This window comes from Triturus cristatus, chromosome 6, assembly GCF_964204655.1.
Source record: "Triturus cristatus chromosome 6, aTriCri1.1, whole genome shotgun sequence".
NCBI lineage: Eukaryota > Metazoa > Chordata > Amphibia > Caudata > Salamandridae > Triturus > Triturus cristatus.
Genome location: NC_140589.1, coordinates 412,193,328 through 412,221,250, shown reverse-complemented (window position 1 = coordinate 412,221,250; position 27,923 = coordinate 412,193,328). Strand labels below are relative to the sequence as shown.

At 45.9% G+C, this 27,923-nt stretch overlaps 1 protein-coding gene across 1 annotated transcript in view; it reads left to right on the top strand.

The window, feature by feature from the left end:
* Positions 1-27,923, top strand: part of CSMD1 (CUB and Sushi multiple domains 1) — a 2,626,220-nt gene that overhangs the window by 310,187 nt on the left and 2,288,110 nt on the right. The window contains exon 3 of the mRNA XM_085610820.1: positions 19,181-19,305. Within this exon, the coding sequence (XP_085466946.1) occupies positions 19,181-19,305 (125 nt within the window). The remainder of the gene's footprint in view (positions 1-19,180; positions 19,306-27,923) is intronic.

Genomic DNA, 27,923 nt, shown 5'->3' with positions numbered 1-27,923 from the left:
CAACAAGATGTCATCGACATATTGTATGAGGGCCACCCCTTCAGGTAAAACAAAGGAATCCAACTGTCGTTTCAATGCTTGACTGTAAATACTAGGACTTTCTGTGTAGCCTTGAGGAACTCTACAAAATTGATATGAACGATTATTCAAAGTGAATCCGAAAAGGTATCGGCTATCAGGATGAATAGGAATCGAAAAGAAAGCATTTTTCAAGTCGATAACAGAGAACGTGGTCGCCGTTGGCGGGACCAGAGTAAGCAATGTCGTGATGTCAGAAACCACTGGGTATTGAGGGATCACTATCTTATTCACCTCCCTCAAATCAATAATAAAATGATAAATCCTAGTTTCAGTGTCTTTCTTCAAAATCGGAAGGATAGGACTATTGCAGACATTGTATGGAACTTCCTCCACCACCCCCACCTTAATGAGATCCTGCACTATTTGCGTGAGTGCCTCCTCCCCCTCCTGTGAAATACGATATTCAGGTAGGCATGGTAACACAGCTCCCTCCTTCACCATAATGTGTACCGGTGGGATAACCATCTGTCCCACACCAGTGCCCGAGGTGGCCCACAGAGTACGGGGTAGAGAAGCCAATGCGGTATCCTCTGCCACCACACACATCCTTCCTGTCATGGGATAGTTATTGTTTAAAATCACATGCACTCCTTCAGGGGAGCAACAGATTGTGGCTCTGAAATGTTTGAGCATATCCAGACCCACAATGTTATCAGGTGTGTTCAGGGAAAGCAAAAATGGACAGAGTGTAGAAAACTTATTAACATGAAAGGCAAGGGTTTGTGATAATGGGCTAAGTGAAGGTGTGCCATCGAACCCTATCGATGTAACCGTTAAACCAGACAGGGGAGCCCTCGGAACCAATTGTTTGGACAGAGCGCTACGAGTAGCTCCTGTATCAACCAAAAAACGATCAGTAGAACCCAAAACATGTGCTGTAACATAAGGACCCCTCTGATCTACTGGCACTTCAACTGATTCCTCCCCCCATCCTACGCAATCCTATGCATGTTGCGAATCGTGATACCCAGGGCGTTCATAATCGGACATTTAATACTGGTTTCGTCGATCAAACACATTAGACCCATCACGTGGCCGCATATTAGAATCAAATCGAGCACGATCATTTGAATGTCCTCTAGAGCCTGAAAAACCCCCTCTACCTCTCACCGGCCCCTGGCCACGCTCCTGGCGCTGTGCGTGTAATACCGGACAATCCCTGGCCCAATGACCCAACTGTTTGCAATACGCACATTTATCCTTAGTTACATCTGGGCGACCAAAAGGGGGACCCAAAAATCCTCTTCCACCTCTCTCAGAACCCCGGCGAGGCGGACCATACACTTGCGCCAACATCACCTTTGTTTTTAAATCTTTCGACTTCTTCTCTTCGTTACCCTTCGCTTCTTGTTCCTGACGCTTGTAATACTGAGCCATCGTCAGGAGGGATGCCGGAGACGATGTTGTCCAAGAGCTTACACTCGCTTTTAATCGAGCTGCTACTCCTGGCAATAAATTCGACACATATTTATCAACAAAAAGATGTCGATCCGTATCAACCGTAAGTGACTGACCGCTAAAATCATGAAATGTTTCCTCAAACCGCGTAAAGAAATCAGAAACTGATTCATCAGCCTTCTGTTTGCATGAGGCTACTATATTCCAATCGATCTTTTTAGGGGGATAATCGTTTTTAACTTAGTCAAAATAGCAGCTGGGAGATCTAAAATAACCTGGGGCGGCTTTTGCGCGGGTTTTCTCTCTCTATCCTCATCTTCAATGTCAGACCATTTCGCTTTAAAAACAGCTAGATCATCTACTTTTCGTACGGATCTCCACATATCCGGTGGTAAAATAAGCCCAAAGAACAAATCTATATCTGCTAAGGTCATAGTACAAGAATTTAAAGCCCCCTCAACTTCCTCATAAAAGGCGGCAGGATTCTTTCGAAGATCGGGTAGTGCATCCTTCAATGTCATAACATCAGCCCTATGCCAAGGAGTATAAACCCAATTGTACACAAAATATCCTCTAGCATCGGGGGAAGACATATCCAAACTAGTTCCCGCTCCCTTAGGAGGAACGTACAGAGGCGCTGCCTCTCGCATCGGCTTAGCATGCAATAGTTCAATCTTATCTGAATGAATGATAGACGACTGCTTTCCACCTGCATTTGGATTCGATTGCTCCTCCTCCTCTTTCTTTTGGTGCTCTTTTTCTTTGAGTTGAAACATCGCGTCCCGTAACGCAAACAGCCGTCGAACCGCATCGGGTACCTTAGAGGGATAAAGGACACCGTTACGTAATGCTTTAGAATCTAATACTGTATCATCAGGCTCAAAAACATCAGAGTATATCCGAAAAGCAGTAACCACTTCATCAGAAAAGGTTTCAGCAAAGTATAACTTTTCCCTATCCTGCCATCCTTCCAAAGACGACAATAATTCAGCGAGAGATAGTTTATTTTTAAGCACACAAAAAGAAACTTTCCGAAGCTCACCCATGCGATCAGTTGATAACATGGACTGCGTGTCTACCTTCTCCTTGAGCAATACAGAATCCTTGACTCCCGGAGCGGACGGGCCAACATAAGGTGGCGGAGAACGATCTAATAGAGAAAAATCATCTTCAAGATTAGTAAGGACAGGATAAAGAGGCTGCCGAACAGCATATTGACCCGATATTTGCAACCTGTGCTCTTTCTCCTGTTTTTCCGCCCGTTCTTTTTCCTCACGCTTTTTCGCTTCCTGTGCTTTCACATGGTCCTTTTTCTGTTGTTCTTTGTCACTCAGCGCTTTTTCACGTTTCTTGCTCTCACGCACTTCTTTCACCCACAATCGTATACATTCAAACATGTCTTGTCTTGCACACCGCTTACATATACACTGTTCCACATACTCAATCTTACGCATATCAAACGATCCATACAAAGGCCATCGCAACTCAGGATCCTTCTTGGTATATTTCCTCCACAATGTGCTGTACATTATAGGGGAAAGACCGTGCTTCACGTACATGTCCCTATTAGGAGTCCCCTCTGGGGGGGCTGGTTCAGATTCCTCAAGACTTGACCGGTTTCCAAAACAGCAGCACCACTTACGAAGTGCGCTCAAAGCAGGCATGTTCAAGAATAGTGCAAAATATGCAATATTATCCAAAAAATAGCACTTAAACGTTGCGCCGTTCAAATTCAAACAACCCTGGAGAAATATCTCCACATTACCTGCCTATATGTGTTGCAACGCATATATTTTCACATTACTTATTTCAAAATATGACCGGTCATCACAAATCAAATCAAATCCTTGCCAACCCAGGCTTCACAAAAGCTCGCAGCAAGTACCGTACGGCGGTTCTTACCAATCAAGAGCATCCAGATTCCAACTGCAAAGTTCCAAATTTGCCCAAAACGGCCATTGCACGGCAAAACCGACAGAAGGGGTCTCAGTCGAGGACCGGCGCCACCCAGATGGTCAGCTCGGAAGGGAAGGAAGAAAGCCTCGGGATGCCAGAACTAAAGAAGCCGCTGGCAGTGATCACGTCCCCGGCAAGGTTCCACTCCTTCATCACGACCAGTCCTTCGAGCATCCGAGTCGCCGATGAGCCCCACGTGATGGGCGCCAATTGATGAGTACAGGCCCCAGTTAGGCCCGCAAGTACAAAGGGTTCGCCGTTCTGTGTACAAAGTACTAGAGGGAAGTTGGCACGGAAACTGCAAATACAAAGACAAAGTTTGTTAACCTTCAAAGGTGGTCCTATAACCTATACAACACTTTACAGTATTGCACAGAGTAGCACAAAGAACTTGTGCACATGGTCCCCTTTTACACACAATAGGGGGGCTCATAAGTAGGCGGATACAACATGAAGCAAGATTTATGGCCTTATATGGACATGTTCAGTGCATGATCAATACATGGGTGGAGTTAACAGTTCCTGAGACCCGCGAAAACACATTCAAGCAAAGCCTAATCAGTGACAGATGTGGTCAGTTCTGAACATGCACTAAACGCACAAAGGAGTTATTCATAGACTGTTGCTAGGCAGGTCTCGGGAGTGACTAATGAAGAGGTAAGACTCTTCTCGTGCAGAGCACGTGGTTTCATGGCCATACAAAATGGCGGATGGCTAAGCAAAATGGAATCTGAACATTAGTCAATATAAAGCAGAAAACGTAATTCAGACATGAAGAGCACATGTCTTCAGTGAATGCTTAATCATATTGCTGTTTTATTTACAACAGGGTTCCCGAGGCTCCCGGGGCGTCGGCGGTGATTTAAGGGGTGATTTGATGCACTTTTCGCTCAGGCCTGTGGTGGTGATAACATGCCGTACCCTCACAGTTCCCACCCAGTCACAAGCAGAGGCGATACCCTGGGCTGGTGGCAGTGATTTCTGAAGCGCTCTGAATAACGCACTCAACTGGGGGATTTAATCTACATGCTCCACTCGGGCCTGCGGTGACACCAGGGGTGACGAATAAATCCGACTTACACGCCCCGCGCTGCAGAGGCAGTTGTTGAAGATCACAGGGCCAGCGATGCTGAGTGCAGGCACAGTGTTGCAGGGGCAAGTCCTTAAAAATGTTGTTGTCTGCAAAAGGCAGTTCTAAGAAACGTCATGGAGACACTCTGGGGATGTTATTTTCAGTCTCCCTGGCAGGCAAGATCAGCAGGCAGTAGGGCAGCAACACGCGTTGGGGCAGCGGTTCCTGGGAGCAGTCAGCCTCAGCAGTGTGGCAATCCTCCTGTCGCAGCAGTCTTCACTCCAGCAGAGATTCTTCCTAGTCCAGTAGTGTAACCAGGATGTGTGGCCAGGACCCTCCCTTTAATACCCTGGCGCCCAGTCACTAGAAGGGGCTAGTAGCTTCTGGAAGGGTCTAGGGGTTTCTGGGGTTTTCCCTGTCTTCCCTGACCAGGCTCCTGGCTGTCTATAGTGACAAAGGCAGGGTCATTAGGCCTATTGTAGGGCAGCTGGGCCCAGCCTATTCAAGTGTAAAGGTGTGAATCACCACTCCCTCCTCACAGCCCAGGAAGGCTATCAGCATGCAGATGGGAGGGGGAGTCTGCAGTGCACAAACTAAGTGGAGGCAGGAAAATGTCCCCTTTCTAAAAGTGGGATTTCTAAAGTAGTGGTGCCCAAACCCCATATATCATTAGAAAGGGTTCCTCGCTACGATTCCAGGTATACCAAACATACCTATTAAGTCCCAGTCAGAAGTTATCTCATAGGGGTGTTCCCAATGTTAGTCTATAGAAGGATAGGCCTCACTGCGGTAGCTGGGACCTGTGGCAAGTATGCCAGTATCACCATGTGTTTAGGGGAGAGCACCTGCACCTTAGCACTGTTTAGCAGTGGTAAGGTGCCCAGAGTCCAGAGTCCAACAAAAATATGAGGTCAAGTGGGAGGCAAAAAGAGAAAAAATGTAGGGGGAGACCACCCTAAGGCTGACAGGTCCAACACAATAATATCAGCTAGGTTAAAAAATCCTTATTTAGGAGTATTTTTAGATTCCCACAATATCTTTTCACCCAGTCTTTCCAATCTCTGTCTCCACTTTAACCATGCTACTGGGGCCCTGTTCAAAGCATTCACAAAAGTACGCAGCAAACCAATATTTCCCCTGTTGGAAATCTATAAGCTTCAATGCCTACTGTGCTTATATTTGGGCCTGGAATATGGGGGTTTCGAAATTGAACCTACCTCCAGACTGTAGAAAACCATTTTTATGGACATCTGCTATACTTAGGCCCAGAAAGTTCCCAGCATTGTTTGCATGAAGTACTGGATTTGGCCTATGTAACTAACTTGGTGGGGTTTGCTCCACTTCCTCTGGGCCTCTGTATGAAGCAACCAGAAAGCAACATTCAACCAAGCTACCCGTGTGAAAGATGATAAAGGATGCAGTATTGTGCAAGGGTTATGTTTTTAAAGCTATCCTTTTTAATGTAATTTTACTATATCCAACTGTGGTTTTATGTTTGCTCTTTTATGATTAAATATGTATAATCATATATTTAGAATCAGATAAAGAAATCAATTAATCAGTTCATAATTTATTCTGTGACCTTTATGGTTGAAGCAAACTGCCTTAAAAATGGTGAAAGGAGAGGAATATTCAACAACACTCTGAGATCTATATCGTTTATTTGAATCAGGCCAGTATTTATGAGTATGGATAAGTGCATTTTTTTGCATGGTCACCTCCATCTTTGTGGACTGGTGGTGCCGTTGACACTGTGCACGGGGAAACTACGAACCAAGCCCCAGTGCATGTGCCCTGACATCTAAATCATGTCGAAATTGGATAACCCTAATTGTCATATTTAACTTTCTTATATGGCCATAGTATATGGTGTCCCAAAATACACCCATTGCCTGGAAAATTAAATGTCACTTATGGACCAAAGCACTACTGTGTCATTGACCAGTGTGACAAGACAAAACATGGTTCAACGCCTACCACTGTAGCGTGGCTGCCAGTTTTGAAACTGCAACCCTATCTGTCAAAATCAACCCTTTTTGACAATAGAAAACTACCCTTTTAATTAATAATCAGTCATTCTTATGTAGGCTTCAAAGCCCACAAGGCAGGGTGCATGGTATTTGAAAGTAGGACTTGTAGACATTTAAAATTAACCTGCCCTTACAGTTCCCGGTCCCCAAAAAGCTATTTCCCTTTAGGAAGGCTGACTAGCCCATTGAGAAACACGGAGAAACAATATTAAATATGAATTCTGCTATGTCAGGCTAGGCACCAGCTGGAAAAATAATTAAAGCAATGTTCGTAATAATTATCAAAGGCTTAACTCAATGATGAAAACTATTTCCTAATGAATATAAAGGAATGTAGTTCCTGGAAGGTAGTTTGTATTAGCCTCCAAATGACAGCCCACTGGTGAATGGCCCTGGTGTGTGAAAACTGCCTCCCGAGCAGAGTTAATGTCCTCGTTGTGGGGAGGTGTTTTGTTCCTCCAGTAGAAAGAACAGTTGGGCAGTGCGCCGTAACTTAATTTACTTAAGGGGACCTCTTGTGTTCAAGCAGATGATACCTGCACAATTCCGTTTTTGTCTTACCAGTCAGGCGGGCACCAAACCCAGTGAGAGAAAAGCTGCTCCCAGAACTGATTTGACCTGACCAAGGAATTTAGGTGTGCACATTATCGTGGTCACACAAGTGGGTGGGCCCATAGGCTCTGGACAAGGAAAGAAGGGTTTCTCCATCTTAAATTAAGTGAGTGAGGGCCTGTGGCATTGCTTGTAGTAGGGAACTCAGGAACTGTTGCAAATTTGGCTAGGGATACCACTAGGAACTTTTAAACTATTGATTACAGAAGGTCGAGGAGTCACCCCACCATCCACAAGATAGTGTGAGGCATACATGTGGCACACCAAGATACCGTCTTAAGAGCCCTCTGGGCCTGTGAAAGAACAGAAGAAGGAATGCACCTGATGGTTGAGGCCTGTAAGGAGACATGAATGGCTGGACCTGCTCCCACTTCTACCCAGGACAAAGAAGTGGACTTCAAGGGTCAATTAGCTGCCTTCTTGTGGCCCTGTGTAAGCTACAGGGTCACAATAAGCTGAATAGTCCAGCTGACTAGTAACAATTAGATCTGAAACTGGACTCTGTTGGTGGCCTGTGCTGGAGTGAGTCTTGATTACCAAGTGCTGTTCTTAAGATCATAGGTGTGTCTAACTGGACTTCTCGTAACATCCCTGACAACGTGGAACTTAGAAATGGTTTGGACGTAAAGAACTCTAAAAGACTAAGACAAAACTGCCTAGTCCATTCACCTGTGTACTGATGAAAAAGATTTCAATAGAAAAAGCTTCTCTGCAGCAGCAAATCCAGTTCAGAGAACCATCGGCAAGAAGAATACGGCTTTGTGTAACTGAACCTCAGATGCAGCCACAGACATTTCCCAGTGAAAAATTCTGAGCTCCAATCAAGTCTGAAGGTAAAAACATTGAGTGGGCAAAGGAGTGTCCGACTGAGAAGAGGATTTCACTGGGCATAACATTTTAATTTGTCCCACTCTGACCTTTCCCACCACAACCAATAGCTTCAACAGGACCTCCTTCACTTCCTATATGCATTTGTGGGGACTTCCTCAGCAACTGCTTGTTGCCCTGCCCTACTGAAAGATTTTGACTTCCAGAAGAAAGGCTATGTACCAAGGTAAAACCTCTGACCCTCTTGAACCTGCTTGGATTATCCAACCAGTGCTCAATTCCGGTTATCCTGAAATCACACCTAGATCTTGGTCTTCCGTGAACAGTCTACCTGCATTGGCACTTATTGCTTTTTGGTGCTATTTTGATAAAAACTTTATAAATTCACATCTCCTGTCCCCCTCATTGAATTTTGCTGTCATTTTGTTTAAAATATTATTTATCAATTGTACTCTAACTGTCTGAATTTGAGTGGAATTTTTGTTGTTTTGTTTTTTACTTTTCAACTGTTGGTACTACTAAATGCTTTAAACATTTCTCTCAGTTAAGCCTGTCTGCTCCATGCCATAGCTACATAGGGTTGAACTCAGGTTTAAATTGCTGAAACCTTTTATTTGACCTAAAAGTATGATGGCTTTATTACACAAACGATACAAAAGGGGGTGGTGATGGACGGAGCATCAGAACCAATCAAACACTCACACCCAGTTAACAGATCTGGGTTTGATCCATCACCGTTCTTTAGCCCACTCTGCCACCCCAGTTCAGACATGGCCATATGCAAATCAGTCTGACCCTTTGCCTCATGGGAACAATCCAGCCCGAACTGCCAAGCCATGCCTTCCCTGGACCGGAAACAAGCTTCCTAGGACCGGTTTCTTGCATTTCAGTCGTCATCAGCCAGGCTTGCTTGAATCCAGTGGCAAAGTGAGCAAGGGACTCACGTCTGAGCATATCCTGCCAACTTATGGCGAACAAAGCGATACAAAAGGGGGTGGTGATGGACGGAGCATCAGAACCAATCAAACACTCACACCCAGTCAACGGATCTGGGTTTGATCCATCACCGTTCTTTAGCCCACTCTGCGCCCCAGTTCAGACATGGCCATATGCAAATCAGTCTGACCCTGTGCCTCATGGGAACAGTCCAGCCCGAACTGCCAAGCCATGCCTTCCCTGGACCGGAAACAAGATTCCTAGGACCGGTTTCTGGCATTTCAGCCATCATCAGCAAGGCTTGCTTGAATCCAGTGGCAAAGTGAGCAAGGGACTCACGTCTGAGCATACCCTTCCAACTTATGGTGAACAAAGCGATACAAAAGGGGGTGGTGATGGACGGAGCATCAGAACCAATCAAACACTCACACCCAGTCAACAGATCTGGGTTTGATCCATCACCGTTCTTTAGCCCACTCTGCCACCCCAGTTCAGACATGGACATATGCAAATTAGTATGACCCTGTGCCTCATGGGAACAGTCCAGCCCGAACTGCCAAGCCATGCCTTCCCTGGAATGGAAACAAGCTTCCTAGGACCGGTTTCTTGCATTTCAGCCGTCATCAGCCAGGCTTGCTTGAATCCAGTGGCAAAGTGAGCAAGGAACTCACGTCTGAGCATACCCTGCCAACTTATGGCGAACAAAGCGATACAAAAGGGGGTGGTGATGGACGGAGCATCAGAACCAATCAAACACTCACACCCAGTCAACAGATCTGGGTTTGATCCATCACCGTTCTTTAGCCCACTCTGCCACCCCAGTTCAGACATGGCCATATGCAAATCAGTATGACCCTGTGCCTCATGGGAACAGTCCAGCCCGAACTGCCAAGCCATGCCTTCCCTGGACTGGAAACAAGCTTCCTAGGACCGGTTTCTTGCATTTCAGCCGTCATCAGCCAGGCTTGCTTGAATCCAGTGGCAAAGTGAGCAAGGGACTCACGTCTGAGCATACCCTGCCAACTTATGGCGAACAAAGCGATACAAAAGGGGGTGGTGATGGACGGAGCATCAGAACCAATCAAACACTCACACCCAGTCAACAGATCTGGGTTTGATCCATCACCGTTCTTTAGCCCACTCTGCCACCCCAGTTCAGACATGGCCATATGCAAATCAGTCTTACCCTGTGCCTCATGGGAACAGTCCAGCCCGAACTGCCAAGCCATGCCTTCCCTGGACCGGAAACAAGCTTCCTAGGACCGGTTTCTGGCGTTTCAGCCGTCATCAGCCAGGCTTTCTTGAATCCAGTGGCAAAGTGAGCAAGGGTCTCACGTCTGAGCATACCCTGCCAACTTATGGCGAACAAAGCGATACAAAAGGGGGTGGTGATGGACGGAGCATCAGAACCAATCAAACACTCACACCCAGTCAACAGATCTGGGTTTGATCCATCACCGTTCTTTAGAATGCTTTGCCATTGGCTCTACGTAGCACTTCTAATTTGCTGACCTTTAGGAAGGGCCTTAAAACTTGGCTCTTTGCCCCTTAGCATGTTCCCTCCTTAGTTTTGTTGTTTTTCTTTTATCCCACTGTGTCATGTTTTTATGCTTACAAGCTGCCAATAGAAAGCGCCGGGACACTCCAATGGAGTAGCCGTGTGCTATAGAAATCAAAAATGACATAACATAACATAACATTAGCCCACTCTGCCACCCCAGTTCAGACATGGCCATATGCAAATCAGTCTGTTATTTATTACACAAAAAGCCCCTTTTGGGGTCTGATTTAATGAACTTTCCAGCGCTATATATTACTGTTAGCTGCAGCAATAATATACGTTTCTCAAAGCTTACTTTAAGCAAACATTCAGTGGCCGTGTTGTTCACTATGAACTTATTAAAAGATCATGTAAAATAGTCACTTCTTAAATAGTTAGCTTTCCTTCCTTGGATCTTCCTGTCTCCGATGATAGTTTTAATTTGTGAAAACTGAATGTACTCTCATCTGCTTCTTCAATTGGCAAGTCAGCATAAAAACAGTGACAATTTCGTTTTCAAAATTTATGGTATGAGTGCCTCAAGAACTAGCCTGTATAATGCTGACTGTATGCAAGGCATATTTGATGAATTTTCACATTCACTACACTGTATAATTTACAAGTATGTAGCTAGTGAATATTTATTTGAAAGCGAACGAGGTGACTAATTATTGAAATTATGCAGCATGGAAGGACAAGCTGTGTTATATATACCAGACTACAGTGGCTGGTGAGACGTTAGGCGGACGGTGCTTCCGATACTACGGAACCGACACTAAATTCTAGTGTTTCCTCACCCCGGCCTTGAATACAGCACAGCCCAGGAGGGTGTGCTCTTTTATCTACGGTACCACACTTTTTTAGGGTGCTGTATGCGTGTCCACAATTATTAACTCTTAGAGGCGGTGGGCACCACCAAAGAGGTGTAGGTTGCCGCATTATTTTTCCCCGGTCCTGATGAATTGCCATTTACTATATTCTAAGGCAAGAAACATGTTGACCTATTGATCCCCCTAGCACATGCACTCACATAACTAAAGGTGAGAAATGTGCGGATTATATTTTTTGTTTTAACCAGGATGGTGACCATGCTTTATTAAAATTATTTAGTGGATCACCTACCCCTGTTTTAATATACTCACTTTCACCTCATCTGCACCTACACTCACTATTGTAATTAAACTCTCCCCCCCACACACACCTCACTCATCGGCGTTGGAAAAAAAGATCTCCGCTAGGAAGGCCCCATTAGGTGCCTGATCGGGCATTGCACCTGCCGGCCCGATAAGGAGCAAAGACCCGGTGATGAAGCAAGAGAGCCACTGGGGGTTTGAGGTTGTGCCTGGCCCTTCATGGATGACTCAGAGCTGAGCTGAATGGGGCTTGGCTGCATATAGAGTAGTGGGAGGAGATTCCCTTGCACCTGAATAGGGCCTGTCTCCCTTGCACAATGCTGTCTCTACCCCCTTAGGTCATACTGCAGCAGTGAGAACAGAACTGGTTTTAACTGGGGTCAGAGACCCTTGCACCAAGAGAACAAAGACATTTTGAGGTATAAGTATTAGGCTTAAAACCTCAGAGTCTTAGAATACTTCTGGAATCAAGAGGATCCTTTGCCAAGGAGAAGAGCTGGAGAAACTGAGGAGAAGTACTGCCCCTTTGGTGTGTCCTGTCTGGGGTTGTCCTGCAGTAGCTGTTTCTGCAAAGGAAAGGAGAAGGACTTTGCAATGTGCTGTGTCCCCCTGCTTGAGGAAGATCTCCAAGGGCTTAGGTAGAGCTTGCCTCCTGTTCTGAAGTCTCAGGAACACAAAGTCTTGACCCCCAGCTCCCCTGAACTTCCTTCCTTCGAGTTCTGACCTGCCAAGAGGTGCCTGTGACTCTGTTGGGCCTATGAAGGTTGTTCCTGCTGTTGGGAGCTGGAAAAGCAACGGAACTACAAGAAAATTGGCGCATCGCTCTTCTTGCGGCTATTTTCCCGACTCAGCACCGCTGTGCGAGAAGAATCTCCACGCATCGCCGCTACCGAAACCAAAGCTACGAGAACTGACACATCGAGGGATTGCAGCTGAAGAAACCGACACAGCGCCGCTCGACGACAACTCATTGATCACGACACATCCTGGATTTCCACACATCATACCTGTGCAGAAAGTTTTCCAGGCGCATCACTCGCAGACCAGAATCATCACGGAATCGACGCATCACTTCCCCCTACAGACCGGATTCGATGCATCACTTCTCATGCGTGCAACAGAACTGTCGCATCGCCTCCCCATGGTCTCAGGAACGGACTCATCTCTTTGTTTTTCGACGCTTCCCATCTCTGCGGCTGTTTGGCCTGGTGAATTTTGTCGCAACTACAGGTACTTTGAGATAAATCACCTATCCATAGTTTTCCATGGGCCAAGTTGTTTGAAACCTTTCTAAAGTCATATTCTTACTACATGTATGTTGGATTTTTATTGTTGTGGTCTTGTTGAGTTTAGATGAAGATACTTTATTTTTCTAAACTAGTGTGGTGTCCATTTGTGGTGTTGTCACTGTATTTCTGTGTGTTTGGAGTACAAATACTTCACACATTGCCTTTGGGATGTCTTTCTGCTTGTGCAGAGCTACCCAGGGGGTATCTAAAGTGTGTGTCCCCCTACCTTGATTAGAAGCAAGTGTCCCTATTTGGACAAAGGTACCTACCTCTGCCAACTAGAGACCCCCATTTCTAACACCAGCTGATGTGTGGCACTGAAAATTGAGGCAAAGGTGCATTTTAGACTCCCTGAATTGCTTCCATTTCATAGATATGACAGGTCTTCAAACTGTGAGATGCGCCCCCCTTGGGTCTGTGGCTGTATTCCCAGGAGGACGCAAATGCCTCGGAAAAGCCTTTTAAATGAAGCTTGTTTACTTGGTGCATTTCCAGGCTGTCTTCTTTGACATTCAGTGGTTGAAGTGCATACGAAAGTGTGGCAACTGTGATCCTGAGTGTCATGGCTGTGGGGGGACAGTGAGTGTAGTGGCAGGGTCAAAGTTGTCATTAAAAAAACAAAGTATTCTGTATCTGTTTTGTTGTTTTTTTATCTCCAATTAACTGCATTTAAGATAACACACACAACTTAGATTAAAATAAATGCAAGTTAATCAGTGGAAAAAGCACTCTTTTACTATGAAACATCAGTTGGTTTATGTGATAGCTGCAGATGTCTGTGTGTGACCAGTGAGTCACAGAAGTGAATTCTGGTTGGTACAGTGGGGAATTGTGACTTGTGTATTTATAGTGCTACAAGGTCTCAGACTGTGACACAAAGCATTGTGACTGTGTCTTTTTAAAATTGTACTACACTCAGCATAAGACAGGCTGCAGGAAAATGATTCACTGCTCAAGATAAAACAAGTGATTTCAAAGTACATATTTTAGTAAGGCGTAATCAGGCTGAACCCAGTGCCAACATTTTTAAAAGGCAGAACTCAGCGGACAACACTCTTACATTGCCTCTCATAAAGAATACATCTTTGTCACAATGAAACCTCAAGAGACTGCATCAATTAAACCAAAAGCAGACTCCCAAGCACAGTCTTTACATTTGGTGATATACCAGTTTATAGCGGGATAAGAAAAGAGTAGACCAGGTGGGGTGGTACAAGAATATTTTATTTTCGGTAAGTTCCAAAAAAAAGCCTTTTCAAGCAGTTTCTTCACTGTCCAAGAAGGGGGTAATAAGCCGTTTTCGGTAATCGGTAGGCTCCACCACAGTTTTACAGGTAGGCAGGATCCTGGATTATTCAAAAAGAAACACAAAATAAAGGAGTATTAACTATCCTACTGCTTTTTAAAAAAAATGCTTGTAGGGAAAGGAGTGAGGAGAGATGAGCACCCGACATCCAGGCTGGTGCCAGCGGTAACCGTCACCAAGGAGCGGGGAGTGTGAGGGATCTATGTAGGTCTTGTGGGGTAATACTTTGTTGATTCTCCCCCTAGAAAAGACCTGGTCCTTTCTCCTACACACTGCCCCCGCCCACGGAACAGAGCATGCACCTGAGTGAGTCACGCTCCTCCGGGAATGCGGCTGGGTGGCTTACAGGGTCATTGGCCTCCAGGCACTCCTGACGTGTCCTTGGAGTGGTTCTCCTTCTCCTCCGCTATCCCACCTCAGCTGTCGTCTTCGGTTTTAGGCTGTTCCTTAGTCTCTTGCGATGCACGGCACCTTCTCCGATCTTCCAGGATGACGCTGACTCCGTCTTGTCCTCTTCCGGGTCCTTTTCGCTTTCTGGTCCCGTCGACTCCTCCCACCAAGGGGTGGGTTCTCATCCCCCGTATCCTCTTGGCTGCCAGTAATTAAAGGGCTCACAGGGGTCTTCCTGTGGATCTTCGCCGGTATACAAAAAGGCAGTAGAGGGTGTCAGTGGCTGAAAGGTACACAAAGGTAGGGGCAAATAAGGGATCCCGGCTTCATCCGCACTGCTTCCATTGATAGTGGATCCCATATCCTGACACAGTTGCACATATTTACATTCATTTCAGGTAACAGGCACCCTGGTGAGAAAGCCTGTGTCTTCTTTAGCTTTCTGTCCCTCCCTAGGCTTCATAGTAGAAGAGACCTTACCCCCTTTTACTTTGAGAAGCTTAGGTAAGGTTTGATATCGCACTGCCGCTACTCTCTTTCCAAACCCGCACTCTGCACTTTCGCCTTTTAAACTGTGATTGTTATTTTATTCTGTGTACCTGCCGCTTTTGAATACATTGTTTTAAACATCTGTGCCCTTATTCCCGGGGGGTCCACCGCAGCTGCTGAGGTGCTGTTTGAGTGGAGGGAGCTCTCCTGGTGAAGGTCCTTTCCCTCCGGAGTACCTACTTCCGGCGGGACATAGCACTCCGCCATCTTGGAGGAGAGACGGTCTAGTTCTTCCTCCAGCTAGTTTTCGAAAGCTACAAAATCAGCTGATGGCGCTGACGCGCAGCACTGAGAAGCTTAGGTAACATTTGATATCGCACTGCCGCTACTCTCTCTCCAAACCACACTCTGCACTTTCTCCTTTTAAACTGTGATCATTATTTTATTCTGTGTACCTGCCGCTTTTAAATAAACCGTTTTAAATGTCTGTGCCCTTATTCCTGCACTCTGACCACTTAGACTGGTAGCATTTTGTACTTACAATTTTGCTGTTGGGTCCATGCCGTTCACTTCTCCCCGGTCCACTGCAGCTGCTGAGGTGCTGTTTGAGTGGAGAGAGCTCTCCTAGTGACGGTCCTTTCCCTCTGAAGTACCTACTTCTGGTGCGCCATAGCACTCCGCCATCTTGGAGGAGAGACATTCTAGTTCTGCCTCCAGCTAGTTTTCAAAAGCTACAAAATCAGCTGATGGCACGTATGCACAGCAGACGCGCACAGCGGGTGCACCAAAGGCAAGCCCATCTGCACCCGTCCGTGCACAATCAGGCGCCGGGGCCAGGACCGCTGGTCGGATACTGACCTACTCAGCGGAGGAGTTACGGGCTCTCGCTACTAGGAGCTACATGCTGGATACAAAGGTAGAAGCTAGGCTGAGAACTGAAAAGGTGCTGGGAAATAAGGAGGGTGGCTGGACTAAGATCCCTCCTGTCTAGCCTTCGTGGGAGCATATCGCCCTCTGCTCCCGGTACCAACGTCTCCTAGTGGTAGGAGACTTCAACTACCACTGGGATAAACTTCCAAGACAGCCACCTGCCAGCCAGTTTGAGGAAGTAATGAGCTCTATGGGGCTCCGCCAGCTGGTGGACTACCCCACCCATGTTAAAGGCCATATGCTGGACCTCATTTGGACGACTGAGCCACAGGTGAACCTCTCAGACACCAGCCCATGCACCTGGTCAGCCCACTCACTAGTTAGCTGCTGGGTTCCACTAGCTAGTCAACTGTCACAGCCACCTCCAGAGTGGAGAGTGGTGCGCAGCTGGAACAAGATTGAGGCTGATAATCTAATAGACACCCTGCTCAGTAACCCTGTTGAAAAATCTAGGAAAGGTAACCTCGACCTAGAGAGCAAGGCCCTAACTGGTAACTTAAGTAGGGCCATTGATCAGATAGCACCGACACAAAGGGAACGAATTAGAGAGAAGAGCAAGGGAGCCCCCTGGTTTAACGAGGACCTGCGGAAAAAGAAGCAAACCCATCGTCAAGCTGAGAGGCTATGGCGTAAACTAAACCTCCCAGCGGCGCTTGCTAGTTATAAAGCCATGATAATCCTATACAAAAAGACCATTATGGCCAGAAAGGCTGAATATTATGAGGCAAGAATCACAGATGCGACAAACAAACAAACAAAGGGAAACGTTCAGAATCTTCAAAGAGCCTAGCCAGAAGTCAGAACAGAAGCTGACACCTGAGCCGGCAGACTGCAACAAATTCCAGGATTTCTTTCTTCAGAAAGTTAGAGACATTCTCACCAAGAGAGACAATACTCCAACAAATCAGATAGCCCAGGATCAGACTCTAGCCCCCCATATCCCGGGTGAGCAGCTCACTGTCTTCCCTAACTTAAGATCTAGCACACCTATCATGCCTGATGAACCCTTCAGAAAACACCTCAAAACCTTTCTGTTTAGGGAAACTCTGGACACAGTTTAACACATCTGTTTGGTGCTCATCGGGGATGGTAGAGGGTATCTGAGCTCTCTCTCCAAGCGCTAAGAGACCTGCAGGTGATTATGCGCTATATAAGCTATGGGTAACATAACATAACATTAACATAACATAACTCAAGGTGCACAATACCACTCAGGGACGGGATGGTTGCTTTTTAACAAAATGTATTGGAACAGTTTTTCTAAAAACATCTTTTTAAAGGGTATGTCAGTCCCCATAAGTCCCTCCTGCTTCCACCTCTGTTTACATGCAAATTTCCCTTGCTAGCATTAAGTCCCATGTTGGCGTTGCTCCGCGGGGCTCAAGCCAAAGAGGAGCAAGATGTGTAGCTTTTTCACTTTTTTATTTACACAAAGGGGCAGGCAGCCTGTGTTGGACTTTAGACTTAGGAGCGATCACCCATTGGATTGGGGAGAGGAAACAGTCTTTAGGTATCATTGAAGCTGAAGGTGCAATAGCATCATATCCCACAGGGGGAGAGCCAACTAAATCACAATTATGGCTGTTTTACAATTGTTCCTTATTTGCTTTAGGGACCAGCGAACACCTTCAGTGCCGCTGTTGTTTTGGTATTCCGAGCAATTGCCCAAGGTGCCGGAATATTGAAGCAGAGGAAAAACCTTAGCCCTCATAGAAATATCAGGGAGGGTGTTGGGCAAGAGGGGTACATGCTTTTAACAAAGGAGACAGCCTTCTTGCAAGGACTTAGCTAATAGCTATTGTTAGTGAAGCATGTGCAGTAGCACTGGGGACCAGGAGTGTGAGAGGCCCACCTTATCACAATTATGACTTTCTTGCTTTACAAAAGTGGGCGATCAGAGACTGCTATTCATTGCTAGCAGCAAAGAGGAGATAAACACATGGGAGCTTATTTTTTCTTTGAAAGGGCCGGAGAGCCTGTTTCAAGATTGAAGTGATGACTATACATGGGGGGAAGGGATGAAAAAAGCAGAGGAGTCAGCCAGCTTTTCCGGGCCGCAGCTATCATTAGTGCAGCAGGTCTGTTACACTGGGGCTCACAATACCCATTTATGGGGAGCATTATTTGTTGATCAATGTATATTTTTGTTTGATGCATTTACTCTTGTATGTCTCACATTTAATATTGATTACAGGGATACCTTTTTGTAACTTGTAATTCACAAGTTACAAAAAGGTATCCCTGAAATGATCTCATAATTAGGGCTCCTAGTTTTCTTTTTTTTTTTTTTACATTTCCGTCTGTATTTATCCATATTTATTTTTGGGGCATTTTATTGGTGTTTTTCCATATTTATATTGTGTTTTAAGAATACATTGAGACGTATAATGGGATATTTCCGCATTTATTTAACTGATAAACATGAAAACATGCACTCATACTTTCATACCTATCACACTTTAGCTAATTAAGCAGCCAAATATAACAAAACACTACATCCATCATTAAATATGAGCATAATCCGCTGCCCTGTGTGCTCAGCCTCACCACTCCCAATCCTCCAGTCTATGGCATAAAGGTTTGAAGGGGGGCTGACTTCATAACATTTAGCTTCGGGGAGGGGGGGCTCAAAGCAAAAATATTTGAAGACTTCTGTTATATATAAACATTCCAATCGTGAACATTAGCTTGAGTGTATGTTGGTGAATAATAACTAGAAGTCTACATTTTGGCAAATAGGCAAGTGTCTTCCCGTTATTGTCAGTTAATCCGCCTATAAATTACTTCGGCTGGGTTCAGAAGTCCATTTTTGTTCTTCAGCATTCATTATACTGTGGGGTATGTTTTGCAAGGCCGGTTTTGCTGCTGTTTTCAAATGCAGTCTTGTAAGGGGCTCTGAGAATCATGTGCCGATCTGTTGTGCCCAGATGTTGCTCTGCTTAGATCCTTGTTTGGAACAGTTTTGTGTCTAATATAGATACACGGCACTCACAGAATGACCCTCTTGCTTCCGTAAAACAGCGTTGTTAAGCCTCAAAAACAATCATTCACAGAGTACATGCTCTATTGGACATGTTTTAAATAGCGTGTGCGTCTGTCTAAAGCTCTAACGTGCCTGCCGCGATTGTCATGGAAAGTTTTCTATTGTGTGTACCAGTGATTAACCTGCTCCTCTTGACTGTTCTTATAGGCTGGGCGCAAGTTTACAGTTCTCGTGTGTGGATAACTATGTGCTCCAAGGCTCGAAGAGCATCACGTGCCAAAGGGTCACAGATACACTGGCCGCCTGGAGTGACCACAGACCAACGTGTCGAGGTAAGACTATATGAAAGGAGCAAGATAAAAGGAAGCATAATAGAGCACTAAATCGATATTTAAGCACACATTCATATACATGGTATAATTAAACTGCGGTAGAGAAATGACAATTTGTAAATGTTGACAGCAGCAGAGCATTGCGTCAAATTGACTCTGTCGATGTTCTTAACTAATGGTGCTCTTATTGAATATGTTGGAGATGTGCTAAAACGAGCGCAGTTGAAAGTAATTGTGAACGCATCTTGAACAACCTGTGTAAGCATATTTGCGCAGGTGTAGAAGTGTTTAATTTAGTGAATGTGCCGAATGAACAGCTCTCTGTTTTGATTTTTGACGATCCATCTTTTATTAGTGCACATTTCATGAAGTTGTTTCTTCACTGTGAATATGTTAAAAAAAAAGAGCAAAGCATGTTATTTATGGCATATTAACCGCTGGGAGCAACTTAATAAATCGTGCACAGAGGAAAAAGGTTAAATAGCGAGCGCCATTCATCCATTCAAAAAGTCCATCCACCTCGGCTACTTCCTGGAAAGTTTTGGGGCGATCGGCCAAGCTTGCTTGTATTTGGCTTTGAGAGGTCCTGGTGCGGGGTTCAGAAGCTCTCTTCTGTCGTGCCCATGGTTAGCAGGGATGGGCACCTGCTGCGTCTCACCACTCCAGTGCCCCTAGAAACCTTGGGGCAGATTTATGAGCCCCTTGCGCCACTTTTGCGTCAATTTTAACATGGGAAAAGTGACGCAAAAGTGGCGCAAGGGGCTCATAAATCTGCCCCCTTGTCCGGCAGCTTGTCGGGGTGTGGTGTGATGCCTTTATGGCTCCGATCGTCCTCAGCAGCTCTCCTTTGGGAAGTCTGGCAGTGCTCTTTTGGTCCTCTTTCGTCACTAGGATTCTGGGTGGCCCCGAAGACAGAATGTCCTCCCAAAGCATGATGGTTCCAACCCTTTCTTTTTTCTCCATGTATGTCTCCAGGACAGTGGAGCCTCTAGGAACAAGATCTATCCATAAAGGGGCAAACCTCCCTCGGGATTTTTAGGGATCTCAGGAAAGGGGACACCACATGCACCTCAACTTAACTCAGTTCCTCTGAGGGACTGCACATCCCAAGCGTCTCTAGGGACACTGAGAAATGTTGTTTTTCAGGCAGGACAGCGTCAGCATTACCAGCGGTGGGGCGGGACGCGGCGGGGGGGAGTCGGCAGACGACGGAATAGGTACTATTTATTTAATTTTACCTATTCCGTCATCTGTCGATTTACCCCCACTCCCGCCCCCACACTGCCCCACCCCACCGTGCTTACCTGTGATGGCCGCCGTTGATCATTACCAGACATTAAGGGCTAAAACGAGAGGTTTGTCTGCCACTGTTGGGATAATTTTGATGATGTGTAGCTTTTTCTGCTCATAGTGGCAGGACCCAGCCACCAGTAGTGTCGTCTTCAGTCCTTCTAGCCTCTAAAAGTATGAAGACTTTTAGAAAAGCTTCATTTTTATACTGCTACCCCTTCAATGAGTGAGAGTTTAAGGCCTGCCCTCTAGATGCTTACCAAGGACATGTCCTCTGTCTGGGCTTCTGGCAATTGCCTTAGCCTGGGATCTCCCTACTGCAGCCCTGAAGTCAGAGTACCCCACTGCCTGCACTCACCAGGACCCACAGTTTACAGCTAATTGCAGCACACCTGTGTGTCAGTAGGAGTCAGAGGTTCTTATCCTGATGGAGGTAACCAATCTACAGGACAAGTAAGCAGAGTTTTCATGGAAACTCCCAGCAAGTCCAACATTCATCTCTCAGACACTGGTTGTAAGGGGGAAGCTCCACTGGCCTGGAGAGATGAATCCACAAAATTGCTTTCAGTCCAAGCACTCCAGAGAAGGGTCAACCAATCAATCAGTCTTTTGTAAAGCGCACTACTCACCCTTTAGGGTCTCAAGCACGGGGGGGGGGTATGCAGCTCCATTTGGTCATTTAAAGAGCCAGGTCTTGAGGTCTTTCCTGAATTGGTGCAGTATCAGTCTTCACTAGAGGTTGAGGGGGAGCTCGTTGCATGTCTTGGTTGCAAGGTAGGAGAAGGACCTCCCACCTGCTCTGTTCCTGTAGAAGTGTGTGACGGTGGCTAGGGAGTGGTCAGCTGATTGTATGTTTCTCTTGGGTGAGTGGTAGGAGAAGCGGTTGTTGAGATATTGAGGTCTGATGCTGTGGAGGGCCTTGTATGCATTCTTGAGCAGCTTGAAAGTTATCCTTCTTTCGATGGGGAGCCAGTGGAGGTCGAGGAGGTGTTGGGTGATGAGGTTTTGCCTTGGGATATCGAGGATTAGTCTGGCTGGGGTGTTCTTAATGGTCTGGAGTTTGCGGAGGAGTTTCTTGTTGATACCATAGTCCAGTCTGCTGGTGATGAGGGTGTGTGTGACCGTTTTCCTGGGGACAGAGGGTATCCATTTGACATTTTTATGCAGTATGCAGAGGATGTTGAAGCATGTGGAGGAGACGGTATTGATCTGGCGATTCATTGTGAGCGATGAGTCCAGTATGATGCCAAGGTTACATGCCTGGTCTGTCCGGGTGGGTGGGTTTCTGAGGGCGGGATGCCACTAAGTGTTGTGCCGTGCTGAGGGGGTGGAGCCCAGATTGAGGGCTTCTGTTTTCTCTGAGTTAAGTTTCAGGCAGCTGCTCTTCATCCAGGTTGCGGTGGCTTTCATCCCTTCTTGGAAGTTATGCCTGGTGATGCTGGGTTCCTTGGTGAGGGAGAGGATGAGTTGGGTATCATCGGTGTAGGAGACGATGTTGAGCCCATGGTTTCTGGCGATGGTTGCGAGTGGGGCCACGTAGACGTTGAAGAGGGTGGGGCTGAGGGAGGATCCCTGGCTACTCTGCATCTGGTCTCTGTTGGTTCCAAGAGGAAGAGCGGGAGTCTTATTCTTTTTGTTCTGCCAGTGAGAAATAAGCGTATCCAGTCTAGGGCCTCTCCTTAGATGCCGAAGTCGTGGAGTCTGGCGGCTAGTGTGTGGTGGGACCAGGAGGATAAGGGCTTCTGTTTGATCAAGGAAAGCACGGATGCTGTCTGTGGCGGCGAGGAGGGTGGCCTTGGTACTGTGGTTGTTGCGGAATCTGGACTGGGAGGTGTCTAGGATGTTGTTGGCTTCGATAAAGTGTGCCAGCTATGTGTTGACGGCCTTCTCGATGATCTTGTCTGAGAAAGAAAGCAGCGACATGGGCCTGAATTTCTTGAGGTCCATTGGGTCTGTGGAGGATTTCTCCAGGAGAGAGTTGACTTCAGAGTGCTTCCAGTCATCGGGAAAATTGTTGGTCTTGAGGGAGTAGTTGATTGTCCGATGTAGCTTGGGTGCAATGGCTGTGGTGGCTCTGTGGAAGATGTGAGGCAGGCAGGGGTCTGAAGGTGTTCCAGAGTGGATGCTCTTCATGGTCTTTAGGGTGTCTTCTGTCATGAGTGGGGTCCACGTAAGTAGGATCTGTTGGGTAGCATCGCTGGGGCGGGGGTTGGGGTGGTTCAGAGGTCTTGGTCGTCAAAGTTGTATTAAAGCTACTTGATCTTGAGGTGAAAGAAGGACCTGAGTCTGTTGAAAAGGTCTTGGAAGGGAGGGACGTCTGTTGTTTCGCTGTTGGGTTTGGCAAATTCCTGTATGATGGAGAAGAGTTCCTTGGTGTTGTGGTCTTTGGAGGGCATTCTCTCTTGGAGGATATTCTTCTTTGTGGATTTGATGAGTTGGTGGTGTGCCGTGGTGGCTGATTTTTAGGCAGTGCATGTTTCCGGAGTTTTGGCGTTTCTCCACGTCTTTTCCAATCATCAGTAGGAGTGCTTGGATTCCTGGAGTGCCATGGGGAACCAGTTTGCTTTCTTATTGTGTCATCTTGTGGTCTTCTTGAGGGGGCAAGTGTGTTGGTACAGTTGCCGATCCATCGGTGGAGGTTGCTTGCCGTGGTGTTGGCGTCTGTTGTAGTAGGGGGTGGGGTGCAAGTGAGGGCAGAGGTGAGGACTTCTTTGGAGACTTTGTTCCAGTTTCTGCCTGGTGGGTGGTGCACGTGCTTGTGCGTGGTGGGTTTTCTAAAAGAGAAATGGATGCAGTGGTGGTCTGTCCAGAGCTGTTCTGTGGTGTGGCTGAAGGAGATGCTGTTTCCTCCTGCGAAGACTGGGTTGAGTGTGTGTCCTGATGTGTGAGTGGGTGTGGAGACAAGTTGCTTCAGTTCTGTGTTGGTTCTCTAGGAGTGCGGTGGTGTTAGAGGCCTCATAGTTGGTCTGGTCTTCTTCTGGGACAAGCAAAATCAATTTTCTCTTCTTATCGCAACCCATGTAGGGATTTTTAAGTGAGGGTGGAAAGGTTCAGAAGATAGGCTCCTATACCTAATTCTAAGGTGACACATCATCACCTCACCCATCTCCCAGCCGTCCTGGACAGCATTTTGGTATGTTCCAGCATGGTGGCTGCAACTGGCTGATTGAAAGACCTTCTTGAGAGCCTGGCATCACACCCTTAACTCCCCCAAAAAGAAAAGGAGAGTCTTCTCATACCTAGTGCATTGTGAATAGGTCATCAGCGAATGCTGATTCTTTCCTCAGTCCTTCCTCTACCAGAAAAAATGCAAGTACCTGGCAAATTACCCTCTTAAGTGGGACAGGCTTTGTTTCCCCAGCTGATCAGCAGAGTGTGGTAAATATTCTTTTTACCTAAACTGAATTTCATACGGAATCTTTAAAATAAAGTAAAATAGCTCAGAATAACAAGAGGCAGAATCCGTGGTATAAGAGGTTTTCTAAATGGGCTTTATTCCATCCAAAATGGCTGACTCGAGTCGCGGCCTTCAGGTTCCGTCACCACGAGGGTTCAGGAAGTGAAGTACAATACTTTATTGACAAGAAGGAACTTTTATAGGTCATACATTTACAATGAAACAAGTGCAAAAAGGCGTAACAATTGATAAGATAAATTAACATAGTGATACGTAATTGAAACTAGGCGTAATAAGGAGCAAAAAGAAACATGATTGGCTCTGATTATCATGCATAGGTGGATCTATAAGATAATACTTAACATAGATGCGCGCGCAGCAGCATGACGTGTGATTGACGTGCAACTAGGGGGTGAAGGGGACTTGACATTTAGCTCTACATGTGGAGACGAGAAGTCTGGGGGTCATGTCAACCTAATCCCAAATCATATCTAACATCCTATGTTTAGAGAACTATGTTATCCACAAGGAAGGACTCTCGGACAGAATCTATTCTATACTAACTGTATGTGCGTGTACAAGCGTCTAAGTGCCTATATGAGAAGCGAGGGGCAGAAAACTTTCCATGGCAACAGGGCTATGAATCACTTGCAGGAGGACGGAAAGGCTGAGTCCTTTGCTTGTGAGCTAAAGGAAATGTTTACCTAAATCACTAGACAGGAATGCATCGGCTGAAGAGCAAAATAGATAATTCGAAGGTGAAATACAGCTTCTTGGCAGGCAGGCGAAAACTGGCCGAGGCAGGCACCGTTAGCTGCACAGGGAGTAGGACAAAGTTCATGGATACAGATGCGAGCTCAAGCTGAAGCTGTCAGAGACAGAGAGCAGGGAAGGCTTTAAGGACAGAATCGGGCCTACTTGCCTGAACTGTAAAAATGGAGTAACTTAGCCATATAAAGTCGGTGGCTTTTCATACTTAGGAATTGAATATCCAGCCCATTGATGGCGGATCTGACAGAGAACATGTCGACGGTAGACACACATATGTTTGCGTCTTGGAAACTAGAACTGGAGGGAACATACATGTACTTGTGACATGCACATAGAACCGTTGGGGTCCAAGATAGGGGACATAACTGATCAGGAAAATCCACATTTCCACATTCCCTCCTTGTCCCCTACTTGCCCTTCAAGAGATATCAATCTTCATCATTCCATCGATTTGCTCATGGAGCATCATTTCTTCTTCCTTCTTCTTCCGGCATTTTGAACGAGAACCTTGATATGGAATGCATGATGTGGCACACAGACCACAAATCGCTGGTCCACACTGCAGGCATAAACAACAACTGAAGAGCATAAGAAGGCCAATACCTAGGAAGGATAGAACTCTCCATCCCCAGGCTGATATCACACTCCAAAACCACCCGGACCACGTCCAAGTGCCTGGATTTTCGTGTATCTGGCTCACAATCTTATGAAGGCGTGTTATAGCTTTATATACAGATGGCGAATTTTCTGGTATGAATATGCAGCAGCTGGATCCGATGACCCTGCAAGCTCCGCCCCTATCGGCCAGGATGACGTCAAGGACAAGACGATTCTGGAGAACAACAATTCTCATCACTGATTGTTCCTCTGTCAGATTGCCTAGGGCGGCTACAGCTTCGAGAGTCTTGGTTAGTCTACGTATCAGCTTACTATTTGATATTGTACCTATATAGGGAAAGATACCTTTATTAAAATCTACATACTTGTCCCATGCCGTCTCAGTATAATCGACAACTGGGAGATCTCTTCGCTCTCTATTGTGTACTAAATGAACATTCCGATAATAATCAGGTGGAGCTAGGAAAACAGGTGGCAGAAGGAATGCTATGTAACAGGTACCATCCCAATCTAGAGGCAGACGCATATATGCCGTCTGACCACATATAAAGTAAGAATGGCGAGAAGCTCTAAATGAAGATTTACCTTGATCACTATATTCTACTGTAGTAACGCATTGGCTATGGCCCATATGTATGGAACCAACTTTTCTTACACATAATTCACCCTTAACTGGAAATACTGACATAGTGGGCAGAATTAGTTCAACTTCGGATTTGACGTTCAAAATCATGAGATTAGGCGTAAAATTACCTAATTTATACACTTCATTTTCTAGATCAGTTCCTGTTCTACTGGGGCGACCCTCCTTATTAGGATGACAGACTTTGAATAAAACTAGATTCAGATTTCCCCATATCCAATGTTGTTGATAAACTGCTGTGTCTGGGTCTATGGAATTTAGTAAACTAAACCATGCTCCACAGGAGCCATTGTGTGTGAACGGATGTGGAAAGAAAGGCAGAACTCCTTTGTTATTCTGATAGGGAGGGAGTCGGCCACACACCCAACAATTGGTGGCATTACTAGTCTGATGGGAATGATGTAACATACTAATGAAGGTGTTATTGCGCAGCGCAAGTCTATAAGATAATTCATGTGGCGGTAGGTCACTAAAAGAATGTTCAGCAGTAATATTATAAACATGTCTAGAAATAGGATGATATATGTGCAAAATCACACCCGTAATGATTATTAAAACACTCAATAAAAACAGAATTAATAATGTCCTCACACAGTAGCTACGCAGTGATTTACAATACGCCTGTCGTTTCAACATTTCTCTGGTATTTTCTCTACTCAGGTCCAAGGGATACATGTCGGAGACAATTCAACCGCTTCACCTTGGAGAGGACTTAAACAATCAAATTGCTCGACTGTTTGGGCCTAAGTTTTAATTTATAGCACTGAGAGTCATTCTTTTCAACAAAAGGAAGTTTTGAATCAGTCTGTGAGGGAGTGCAGGGCACAGTGTCTATATCCGAGGATAGTCCATGAAATTTCTTAACGTGGCTGGAATGTATCCATCCTTTGCGGCCCTCCACTTTCACGGCTGTTCTTGTGGTCAGCAGGACTAGCTTCGGTGTTTTCCACCTGGGCTCCAATTGGGTTTTCCGATCGAAATTCCTCACAAACACCAGATCCCCCGGAGCAACGTCATGGGGTTTCACCTCAGTGTTGTCAGGAAAAGCTGCAGCTACCTGTGAACGACAAGATTGTAGTGCAGACATCAAGGAAGCCAGGTAATCTGTCAGCATATTACAATTTACATCAGTTATTTTACGTGGTACAGGCGTCCCCCACATATTTGGTGGCCTTCCGAAGATCACCTCATACGGGGATAGCCCTGTTCGAGAGTGTGCTACCATTCTTATGTAAAATAGTGCAACTGGTAAGGCTACTATCCAGTCAACACCTTTCTCCTTACATATTTTAGACAATCTGATTTTCAAAATTTGATTATGTCGTTCCACGAGACCTGCTGCCTCGGGGTGTCGGACACAGTGGAATTTCCACTGATATCCCAACAAAAGTGAGACATGTTTCATTAATTCGGATGAGAAAGGCTGGCCGTTATCTGAATATACAACACGTGGTAGCCCGTACCGTGGGAAGAATTCTCGAACTAACTGTTTGGCAGTAGTCGGGGCCGTGTAATCTGATACTGGGTACGCCTCAGTCCATCGGGAGAGAGCGCAGACAACTACCAGAACATATTTGAATCCTCGACATCGTTCCATCTGGATGTAATCCATTTGGAGCACTTCAAAAGGATGATCAGGAGTCTGGAATCCACCCTGTTCTACGGGAACACTTTTTCCTGGGTTGAACTGACAACATATCATACAGGTACGGACTTTTTGTTTAGCTGCTGCTCGTAAATGTTTATTGAACCAAATGTGTTGAATGCTATCTAGCATAGCTTTTTCTCCTAAATGCGCCGGGCTGTGAATTGTAGCTATAATGGCTTGGACCATAGAGTCAGGAAGAAACCATACAGATTTCTCCTTCGTCATCCATCCCTGATCTGTCTGGATCCCTC